The following is a 12,043-nucleotide window of genomic DNA, read 5'->3' on the forward strand; positions in this document are numbered from 1 at the left end:
ACTTATCTATCTCAGACTGTAGTTAACTGTTCTTTGCTGAATGGATCAAAACATAGGTGTCAAACTGGTAAGTTTACCAAATACCATCTATTTAGTTGTATCGGCATGAAACTGCATTGCAAATTTTAGGCTATTGGCTTAAATCACTAATGGAAATAGACTTAAGATATCTTTGACAGCCTTTGACATCTGGGATGGAGGCAAACATGCTTTTCTGCTGGTTTTACTGTACAAATGCTTATTTCTGAATAACTTTTGAGTGCTCTTTTGAAGAGTTTGTAGGTGGGATGCAGTGTTACCGGACATGGAATGGTAACACAGAATGGCTCACAGAATCCTATATTATGTTAGAAATCAAACCAGCATTAGCAGTGCTAATCTGTAATAAACTTGATTTTATGCTTTAATTTGCATTGTTAATTGTGACTAGTTAGGGTGCAGCTTGTTGTGATATAATTACTTTGTTTGTTTAAATAAATTTTTTCATAGTGCACTGAATATATAATCCCTTAAGATGTAGTTAATATGTGTGCTTTGAATGAGAACTAATGTGGCCCAGAGCATATAGTATAGATAGATAAATATACAGCACTCTGAGAAACTGGAAGTAATTTGCAAAGTTTTGAGCATGAATGAAAATGTATGGCATGGGAGTTTTCTTATAGATTTTCCAGTGCTTTTATGTAGCATTTTTGTGCTTTGAATATTTGTTTTCAGAACAAATAACTTTTCAGTTCTGTAGATGGTGCTGGTTTGCTTTTTTTTTTTGGGTGGTGGCAAGGGTAGTGGGCAGGTTCAGTTATACAGAAGTTTTAAAAGCTATTTGAGATACATCAGTGGTATAATGTGATCCTGAAATGGCCGGAGAATGTTTTATTAAAAGCAGGATTTTCCATCAGAAACATTATATAAAACTTTTATGTAAAACAAAATATAGCAAGTGTTGTTTTTTTTTATGAGTGCAAACCAGAGTAGTCTGCTCATAGGAAAATAGTACTTGTATAGCATATCCTCAATGTATATTGTGAAGATCTGTCTTAGAAGTTTCATCACGTTATGAAAATATCCCATTTGTGTCCTAACACTGATTCTCTCTGTTTACTTTAAAGCATGTTGTCTGTATGTTCAACCTTTGTGATGTCGCTTTAAGCTGTTGTTTCTTTTAATTCTGTTTTGTCCTTTTCTGAAAGCTGTGTGAATCTGGGTTAAACAAAAACAGACAGGTACAGCCACTTTCTGTGAATTATCATTCACTTGTTTCGGAGTCATTTCAGAAGCTCTCACGCTGGCGCTTCTTGCTGGGCTGTCTGTAAACTAATGCTCATTACTAGCCTTGAGGTTTGTTTTGACAAGCTGCTTTTTGCTTTTGCATGGCAAATACTTTTCAGACTAATGTTCTCTAAGCATCTCTCACAAAACCACTAAGGCTGAAAAATGTGTCAGTTTAAGTACAGTTTTAATTCACTTACATGATGACAATATCCCTAAAGCTATTACATTACTTATTCTTCAGAGAGTTCTTTTCATAAAGAATGATTTGGATTAATGTGCATCTATTTCAAACAGTTCACACTTTAACAGAAATAGTCTAAATATTTTAGCTCTTTTATGTATTTCTTTTTATACACAGAAAGCAAAGTTTCTAAACTAAGTCTTCATGCATGCAGAAAGAATAGCTTGTTCTTGATTGCTAAAAAAACATTTTGATCTGAAGAACTGTTAAATTAGAAGTGTTTAAAACTTCATTTATTTCTAGATATATCATAAATGTATTCAATAGATTCCAAGAACAAAGGCAATTGCTTGCATACATTGCTTAGGGATCATTTATTTTAGTAGTGCTGCAATGTAATTTTGGCTACAATGGTTTCCTTTGTTTTGATTGATAAGCTTTTTTCCAAAAAATAATTAAGATTTAAATTATCTTGTCTTCATTGATGTTTTATCTAACTCATGCCAATAGTAAATAGTGTGTTTGTGGGGAAATAATGGACAAAACCAATATTCTGAAGAAAAGCTGAAAATAAAAAAAAATGATTTTTTAAAAGGGAAAAATAAAGATGTTCATAAAAGTATATGATAAATAGTTTATGGGTCCTGTCATCTTCATCGGTTTGATGGTTGGCTTGTATCCTTAATGTGATGTAGATTTTAGATGTGCTACAAGTCAGACTAAATTAAGACATAAAATTTGTCCTTTAGATGCCTGTATGATAACTAATTAGGTATTGTAGGCACCTAATTAGGGATACATTGCAGAATCTGAAAAGTAGCTGTCTTGTCCTCAGAAGGAATACCAAGCCCTTGCCTAAGAACCTAGACTGGACTGGAATTATGATGTCTAATTTATGCAATAATTTAGACTGCCTTCCCAGAAAATGGGGTATATCTTTTGTTTGTGTAGTATCCAGTGGACATCACACTAAAAAAAAATTATAAATGGTCATAGGAACAAGGATTAGTGCCCCAGCTGTTTCTAGGCAAGTGTGTGAACCGCCAGGCTTAAATTCCCAACAACCTCCTGTAGTGTTCCCAAAAGGAGTTAACAGCTATTTTTTAAGTCCATTTCAAGCACATCTGATGGAGAACTTGTGGGAATTACATGTTATATCATCTAAACTTTGAAACTGTGAGAAGCTTAGCTGGGGAGAATGCCTACCTCCCCAGATCAGGATATCTTTAACAACAGTATGTCAGAAATTACTCTGAGGTTAAATGACAGTAGATAATGAAGGTTTGGATTGCTGCCTTGGAATTACTATTTGAATAAATTAATTGTAAATATCCTAGTTTAGATAATTCAGATATTGTTAATGGCATTCTCTATGATGATCCTTGGTTTTCATAAGCAATATATTTAGATCTATTAATTTATATTAATTCTAAAAGATTAAACAACTTTGAAGTAATTAAATAAAAATGGGGGGAAAGTATTGCAATTATAGAACCAGTCTTCATTGGTGATTTGAGATAATAAAATTTGATTAACTGAACTGTGGATAGTCAGAGTGCATGTTTACATCCCAGTGTTTATGCATGTGATGATGAGCTCTGAAGCTTTAGAAGCTCTTTTGCATCCTCCCGAAATGAGCTGTTTGGTGCATGGTCTACAGTGCTGAAACCAAAACTTCAGGAAAAAGCAATGGTGCAACCTCCCTCCCAGGAGGAGAGTGTACTCTGTACCTACATAGGGAGTATTTTATAGCTGATATAACGGGTTCTGATTTTGCTTTTAGGAGTTTGGAATCACTGGTGTAACTGCACAGGTCCCCATCCAAGGAATATGTGGGGGTTTTTTGAGAACATACTGTCTTAGTGTACTGACTACATGCAGATGCATTTGGTTTGGTTTTCCACCCTTTCTTTGAAATTCCCAGAAACTGGCAACATTAACAGGACAACTCCTGTGTTTTCAAAGCTGAATCATAAATATTTTCTACCTAAATCTTGCCAAAGTTTGAGATGTATGAAGCATGCTCATAGTATCTTGGAGGGCAGTTGCAGTGCTGATGAGTGTTTCTGTACTGTGGTACACAGCCCTTGGGCTGGTCTTGCATAAATGGAGCTGAAGGAACATCTGGAAAATGGACAGATGTTGCTAAAATTACCCAAAGAATCCAAGTCATTGAGGAGTTATGTTTTAGGTTATCTTTGTCTCATACTAAACCAGGAGTTTTTAAAACAGGAAGATCTGAGTTGTATCTGCATTATTTGAAAAAACTAAACATCCCAGAACTAAACTAACCACTAAAATCAGGGGGAAACTTGTGAGTGAAAGTGCATTTTAAATTGATTAACCCTTACTTAATATTTCTGATTTTTATATTTCTTTTCTTAACATAATTTAGGAGAGTTATTTTGTCATGGAGGCAAGACACAAGATACTGGGATTTTTTCATGTATAAATACCTATAATAAAGGTTTCCCAATATATAGATATTCTGATAGCAATTAAAAATGCCTGTGCATTCTTATTCTCATCTCTTAATTTTAAAATGTAGTTGAACACAGCTTGATTTGTGTTAGTGTGTATTGTGAAATTCTAGGTGTACTGAGTACTTGAACAAGTCTTATGTGCACATTTTCTCACATTACAGGGAACAGGACCAGGATCAACCACAGGAGGATCACATGTGTCTCTGAGCACAATGAGTGTGGAAGCTGTGTGTGAGAAGCTAAAGCAGATAGATGGTCTGGACCAGAGCATGTTACCTCAGTACTCTGCAACAATAAAAAAGGTATCAGCGGAATTTCATTAATGTATTTAGTACCTAAATGTGGAGCTACACAAGGAAAAGGAAATACTTAGTTGCCTCTCTTCTTGAAAATGTTTACTGAAACACATCAAATGTCAAAACAACATCCTAACTTCTGTGCATGCCAAGTTTGGAGGACATTTTTAATACAAGCATTTATTTTTGCAAGAAAATGTGCTCTGTCAAAAGGGAAAAACAGTCAGAAATATAAATGCTGATGAGACTGGTTATTTTGAGAATAGAAGCGAGAAAAACGTTTTCAAAATTGCCATGTATAATAAATAGATAAAAAAGGTTGCAAATGTGTTCTATCTCCAGGTAGCAACATCCCTTTTTTTCACTGTGAAAAATTGGCACATCTCTTCTGTTGTAAATGAGTGGTGAAGATGATTCCATTTCTTTATCACAGTCCACATCTATTTGCTTCAGAAAAAGGCCACTGTACATTTTTCTGCTACTGTTCTTTTCTCTGATAGATACATTCACACAGAATAATTTTTTTCTTTATTAATTTTTTTTTCACTGTTCTGTGTGAACGTTTTTTTTTCACCTTTTACAAAGAAAGAAGGGAAAAATACAAAGGTTGTCATTAGTGAGTGTTTTTGCTGAGCTTGCTTTGTCCTGGAACCTATCATATCTTAACAAATACAGGAAGAATGTTGATTCAAGGATTAAGAGACAGGTTTAAGTTGCTTAAAGCAAGAAATAGAATGTTAGATTGCAGGTCATTAAGCGTAGCTGCAAAAAATTTCAGTTGCTTCCGTTGCCCTAGAGTGTGAAAAGAATGTGCTCATCAGTTATCTCTAACGAGATTCCTCTTATTTATATTCTTTCATTTCTTACTGTAAAAAAGAGGGATGAAAATGGCTCAGCCTGGTGTCTTTCCTGGTTTGATTTAAGACCATCTGCTGGGATATGGGAACAAAACCATTGAGATCCCTCAGTATAAGCGTAGCTCTCAGCTTGGGTCTTCCATTTTCTGACTGCTCTCCTAAGACATGGTTCCTCTTTTACATTCTGTCCATCCACTGGTATGTGGTATAAAGAGAAATACCTCTCATTGTTATGCAGTTGAAATGGTTTTGTACTGAATTTGGTGCTTTGAAAGTTAAGCACTATATAAACATGCCTAAATGTAAGGAGTCACCTTTCTGGAATATATATGTTGTTTAGGCACTTTCTTTAGAAAGAAATCAAGTCTTCTATCCCTGGGTATTTCTGATGATGGGAGGAATGTAAGCCTGTATTATGCAGACAGGAAACTTGATGGAGGTAGTACTTGATCTTAGATGCCTTAAGCCAAGGGTCAGATGATGCCTGGGACTTCATTGTCTGATTGTCTTCAGATGCTCGGGCATCTGCAGTCCAGTTGTTCTGAGTCAGAGAAATTTAGGCAGATTAATGTGGTTTATTGTCCCTGGAATTTTCTACCAATAATGTGTTGTTTCCTTATGTCGGTTTATAGAATGCAATCATATTGCCTTTCATATACACATTTTTAGTGTATATTTATATTATTATTTAATATTTCCTTTTTTTCCCATGACACATAGGTGGCTCTTATCCATCAGCAATCATCAATAAATGTACTTCTATATAATGTGTTTTTATAAAATTGGACTTAAAGAGTGGTGTTGGGGAGTTTCACTAGTAGTCCGCATCCAATTTTAATTAACTTTTTAGTCTGTTACTGCCATGCCATAAATCTCATATCTGTAATTTACATTATTTAGTTTTATTGTTTCAGGCAAATATAAATGGTCGTGTCCTGGCTCAGTGCAATATTGACGAACTGAAAAAAGAAATGAATATGAATTTTGGTGACTGGCACCTCTTCAGGAGCATGGTAAGACTTTCTGTTCAGTATTCAGGTCATCATAAATTAGTCTTTTTCAATATGAATATTTTTTTTCTCCCTGGTTGCTTTCTTTTTGTCATCACCTTTAAGTTTGTAAGTATTGTCTTAAAACATGCATACATCTTTTATTTTGTTACTTTGTCTTTTTGTCTTGAGCACTAATGAATAACTGCTTCCCTATGGATTTGCGTCTTAATTGATTGTGAACTCTGAAAATTTTGCCTCCTCTTTTTATAGGATCTGGTTTTTTCCTTTATGGGTTCCCCTTTCAAATTTATCTTTTTTAATGAAATGGTCAGAACTTAACTCTTTTTGAAGCCTCTGTCCTTCTGTTAAAAACTACTCAGAGAATTCGAAGTATGTATAATAATATGTGCAAGGACTTGGACAGCCAGGCTGTTAGAGATGTGTGGCCCACAGTTGAATAAGCCTGATTTTTAAAGGAACTTAAGCTGAAAATCAAACCAATAAGATAAATGTACAGTATTCAATTGACACATACTTGTATAATATAAGAATGCTGCATGCTGTTATTGAAGCATATGTATAGATTTTTAATATCCCCCATTTCCTTCCTCCCAGTTTGAAAGTAAATGACAGTGTTACAGGAAGAGTTACACATCACAGAGAACTGTGTTTTCTCTTAAGTATTTTTAGACTATTGCCAGTTTTCTTTCTGAAAATAACAGTTTATCTCTCAACTGCTAAGTCTTGAAAGCACTGAGAATTACACAATGAGATTTATTGTTTGATAAGTAGTGTTTGGTTTTGCTTTTAAATTTATAGTTTTTCACTAGTTTAACAAGACTAAGTGTTTTTGTGATATGAATTCTTTCAAGGGTCTGAGCAGTAATAATAATTTTTAAATACAAAGAATTATTAAATATTAAACTGTGATTTGCAGTAAAGACAATGAATGCACTAGGTCTGTGAACAGATTTTTCTTTGCACTTTTCCATGGTCACAACCACATACGCAGGTATATTTTTACAGTTGTGAATTCCTCATTCCTCTTTTTAATAGAATTCTTGTTTATCAATTTTGGGAACTATTTCTGTTTCTTTTTGTGCGTTAAGATACTTGAAATGAGAAATTCTGAAAATCAGGCTGTTCAGGAAGATCCTCGTGGAGCAACTGAGCACGTTACAACTGCGATTCCTCACAGTGAACTTACTCGCCGTCCTGGGCATAACACTGAGTTGCCTCACACTGAGCTGACAGGTCTTGCCGGTCAAGCTCCCTACACACTTAACTTCAGCTTTGAAGAACTCAACACAATTGGTCTTGATGAAGCTCCTCCTCGCCACAGTAACTTAAGTTGGCAGGTATTTAATAGAGAAATGTATTCTGCTTGCTTATCCGTATGGAAAAGAGTTTGTTTCCATTCTTTCATAAAGACAGGTCAAGAAATATGTCTGCTGGGATGGTTCAGATACTTTCAGTTCTCCATTTTGATAAAGACTAGTTCTGCAGAGATGTAAACTCTAACCATACTCTGTGAGTCAAAGTCTTTAGTCTTTACCATCTGAAAACTTTTCATCTGTTCCATAATCACTCTTCATGAAAAAAAAATGAAAGCTGTCTTGCTTTTCTCATCTAGCTTAGGGTAGTGTCATGCAAGACTTCTGTTTATCATAGTATTCAGGTTTTGTGTATGAAATATTTTAGCTAAGTGCTAGCTAGATGTTATGCTGTTCAAAGGATTACAGATATATTTGTTAGGTTTTTTAAAACAGACAGCTACAGTTCTCCATGACATCAGAGCCTTGTCCTGACAATGCATAACCTATTCAGAGACTCCAGAGCTGACATCCTTCTCTATCTCTAATTTCTGCCATAGGTTGTGGTCCTTTCTTTTCTGTAACTTATGAAATCACCTGAAGTGTGGGATTTTAATTTGTCTTTATGAAATAAGACAAATCAGTTGGTAACTAAATAGTGGTTAGAATTAAAAAAAAACAAGCAAACAAAAAAAACCACCAAACCCAAACATTTCAGCAGATTTTCATCTCTGGAAGTAAATTAAAAAATCTTGAAGGTTCATGAAAATAGGAAGACACCACAAGTTACTAACTATAGATGATATTTTTAATAATGAAAACTGTCCATGAAAATAGGTTTGGGATATATATCCCAGAGATAGATGTCTATCCCAGATACCTCTGAATGTGTGCATGCATGTTTGTGTGTATTTGTAGGGTCCTGATTACCCTTACTGCCTATTTCCAGCAACAGATTATTAGTGTATGTTTTTCCAAACCAAAACTGGCATTACTCAAAGTTGTTATATTTAAATAAATAGTGCTTCTGATGCCCAGTTATCTGAAGTTGAATCAAAGGAATGAGAAAGGTAGTTTGTCCTTAAGAAAACATTAGAATTGACCTGCTGGAATTTTTTAAATCAATACTGATTAAAAAATAATATTGCTGCTTCTCTGCTGTGGTGGGTTGACCCTGCCTGGACACCAGATGCCCACCAAGGCTGCACTGTCACTGCCCTCAGCTGGCTCAGGGAGAGAAAATACAGTGAGAGGCTCCTGGGTCGAGATAAGGGCAGGGAGAGATCACTCACCAGTGACTGTCATGAGCAAAAGAGGTTCCACTTGGGAAAATTAGTTTAATTAATTACCAATCAAATCAGATTAGGGTATAGAAGAATAAAGACAATTCTAAAAGCAGAGGAGGGGGCAAAGAGGAATATGTTTGCCAGAAAACCAAGTTTTCTGAAATGAGCTACATGCAATGGCATTTTGCCAGGGTGTATTGAAGTATGGGGGGGTGTCTTTTAAAACAGGTTGGGGTGGGGTGGGGGTAGAGTGGGGGTCTTTTAAAAATGTTTTTGAGAGATGTTCAACATTTAGATGAATTCTTCCTGTCTAATATAAAATGCTAATTTTGTAGATGTACAAAAATGTATTAGAAAAGCCCATCTTGACATACAAATTCAATTCTTATAATTATATACTCAAAAGTTAGCCTCAAATGCACTGGATAAAATGCTTGTTTTGTGGAAATTTTCTGTTATGGGGACCAACAATAAGAATACTTTGTAAGTTTAGTGAATGTGTGTGTGATTGCATATATGTGATTATAGTAAACATACTTTAATTATAGCATTGACAATTTGCAACAACAAAAAGAATAATTTAAGCACATACTTAACGGTCTGAGTTAGTTTATTTAAGATCAGTAAAAGTAAAAATGACTAGTTCATTTAACTGTTATCTCTCTCTTCTTTTGTTTTCAGTCACAAACTCGAAGAACTCCAAGTCTTTCAAGTCTTAACTCTCAAGATTCTAGTATTGAAATATCAAAGCTTACTGACAAGGTGCAGGCAGAGTACAGAGATGCATATAGAGAGTATATTGCTCAGATGTCACAGTTAGAAGGAGGTGCCAATTCTACTACAGTGAGTGGGAGGTCCTCCCCTCATAGCTCAAGTGCTTTCTATATGGGGCAGAGCACATCAGGGGGTTCCTTGCACTCCAGTGCAGAGCAGGAGAAAGGAAAAGATGGTGAACAGAAACAAGACGATGGAAGGAAGTCCTTCTTGCTGAAGAGAAATGATGTTGTTGATTACAGTACTTCAGGTGTTTCTACTAGTGATGCATCTCCTTTGGATCCTATTACTGAAGAAGATGAAAAATCTGATCAGTCTGGCTCCAAGCTTCTCCCAGGAAAGAAGTCTTCAGAAAGAACAAGTATATTCCAGGCTGCAGATTTAAAGCTTAAGGGAGTTACTCTCCGGTATCAGAAACTTCCCAGTGATGAAGATGAGTCCGGAACTGAGGAATCAGATAATACTCCTCTCCTTAAGGAAGGTAAAGATAAGAAAACAGATATCAAAATAGAGAAGCAGCCCAAATCTCCAGAACATGGTTCTGAACCTATTAGAACCTTCATCAAAGCAAAGGAGTACTTGACAGATGCCCTTTTGGATAAGAAAGATTCATCTGATTCTGGTGTAAGATCCAATGAAAGTTCTCCAAATCATTCCCTCCATAATGAAGGAGCAGATGATTCACAGCTTGAAAAGGCAAATCTCATTGAGCTTGAAGATGACAGTCACAGTGCAAAGAGAGGAATTCCACACAGCCTTAGTGGCCTTCAAGATCCAGCTGTGGTTCGCATGTCTATTTGCTCAGAAGATAAGAAAAGCCCTTCTGAAAGCAGCCTGATAGCAAGTAGCCCTGAAGAGAACTGGCCAGCTTGCCAGAAAGTCTATAATTTAAACAGAACCCCTAGTACAGTCACCTTAAATAACAACAGTGCTCCAAGCAATCGAGCTAATCAAAATTTTGAAGAAATACAAGGTATCAGAGATCCATCTCAGATCATCCTGCACCCTGGCTCAGGTTCCAATCCAACCGCGGTTCAGAATGAGAACCTGAAGACGGTTGCTCACAAGCGGGGCCAGCGTTCAAGTTACACCAGGCTTTCAAAAGATTCATCAGAGCTTCACACCGTTGCAGGCTCAGAGGGGGCTGGTTTTGGAGAAGAGAGAGAGAGTATCCTGTAAAAAGCAGCCAGGTTAAAAAGAGTTTGCCCGTGAATTGTAGCTTACTTGGAATTCTATGTCAGTCTATGGTTACATTAAGCTTTTTAGTTCAAGCTTTCAGTATTGTAATAGATGGTCTAGATTATTTTCAGTCATTTTCTTGGAGAGAAGGAGTAGTTTTTATAAAAAGCAAACTACTTCAGACCTTCCCCACTTATAAAAGCCGTACTTGTCAGCATGGAAAACCAGTTCTTTTTTAAGACACTGTGCAAAGGTTTGGTCAGGGGCAGATGTTACAGAGTAAGTATGGTTTAATTATGAAAATTATGGTGTGATTTCTGTTGGGATGTGTATTACTTATCCCATCTAAACATTCCTGTTAGTTCTGCATACTTGCAAGTAAAGTTAATACTGTCCATCCTTGCCATTTGATGTATGAGATGCCAGAATATTAATATCACAACCCGTGACACCCTTATCAAATTTTGCGTTGATTTATGGATTGATGTGTGCAACATATATTACATATGTTGAAATTTGAGTGTTAACATACTTCTTTGGCTATATGTGTGCTTTTACTCTTTGTATGTTCAGTAATTGCAGTTGACTTTGTGATCGTTGGGTAAAGTGGTGGTAAGGTTTGAAAGGAACATTGTCTTGATGTGTCACTGGAATTGGCAGTTATTTATAAGGTAATACGTTATCACTGGCTTAGTGGATCTGTTATTTATTGTACGTACGTAATTTTGCAGTCACTAAATAGATGGTCTCAATAGATGCAACCAGCTGAGCTACATTAAAATATTGTAAGGATAAGGTATGAATATGATGTCTGAGTTTAGGAAGCATTTGTAGCTGTGTGTGGTTTTTCCTTGGTATGGTGTTTATCATTTGGTCATGGAAAGAAAAATAAGCAGTGTTTGCCCTTCTGAAACTAATACATACTTTTTGGAATCTTGTCAAAGCTGTACTTGTCAAAGCTTCTTTACTTCTGAAGTACAGTGTTTGAAGATTTTTTTTATCATCTTAAGTAATGTACCTGAATGATGTTGTAGCAAATGCTTGTACTGTCCAGTGAAATCTGCATGGTTTTGAGGAAGAATTGTTCAAACTAGAGTCTGCTAGTAGAAAGAGAATAAAAAATAAATTGGCACATTGGGCTTGTGTCCAAATTTCTTCTTATTTGCGGTATTTTGTTTCTTTACTTGATAAAAATGTTAAATCCATATTGTTTTGGTTAAAGTACTTCACAGATTTAATTTTTAAAAATGCATTAAAAAAATATCATTAATAATACATATAATCATTAGGTATAAAAATACATTTGATTAATGAAATTGGCAGAGCAGATGTTTCTAAATGAAGTGCTGTGAGCTGCAGAGAAGTGGCCACCTCCCACTAGTCCAAAGCAGTAACCCTGCTGTTTGTGGC

At 35.6% G+C, this 12,043-nt stretch overlaps 1 protein-coding gene across 3 annotated transcripts in view; it reads left to right on the plus strand.

Moving 5' to 3' along the window:
• The window catches only part of KIDINS220 (kinase D interacting substrate 220), a 75,505-nt gene extending 63,711 nt beyond the window's left edge, over window positions 1-11,794 (plus strand). For 2 of the 3 annotated variants that reach the window (XM_018067999.2, XM_018068000.2), the window contains 4 exons: window positions 4,098-4,238; window positions 6,004-6,102; window positions 7,191-7,439; window positions 9,362-10,633. In XM_018067999.2, coding sequence (XP_017923488.1) covers window positions 4,098-4,238; window positions 6,004-6,102; window positions 7,191-7,439; window positions 9,362-10,633 — 1,761 coding nt within the window. Of the gene's footprint in view, window positions 1-4,097; window positions 4,239-6,003; window positions 6,103-7,190; window positions 7,440-9,361 lie in introns of all 3 variants that reach the window. The other variant, XM_018067998.2, reaches the window with a different exon arrangement.
• Window positions 11,795-12,043: the final 249 nt, after the last annotated feature.

This window comes from Manacus vitellinus, unplaced genomic scaffold (genome assembly GCF_001715985.3).
Source record: "Manacus vitellinus isolate BGI_N305 unplaced genomic scaffold, ASM171598v3 scaffold_11_pilon, whole genome shotgun sequence".
Taxonomy (NCBI): domain Eukaryota; kingdom Metazoa; phylum Chordata; class Aves; order Passeriformes; family Pipridae; genus Manacus; species Manacus vitellinus.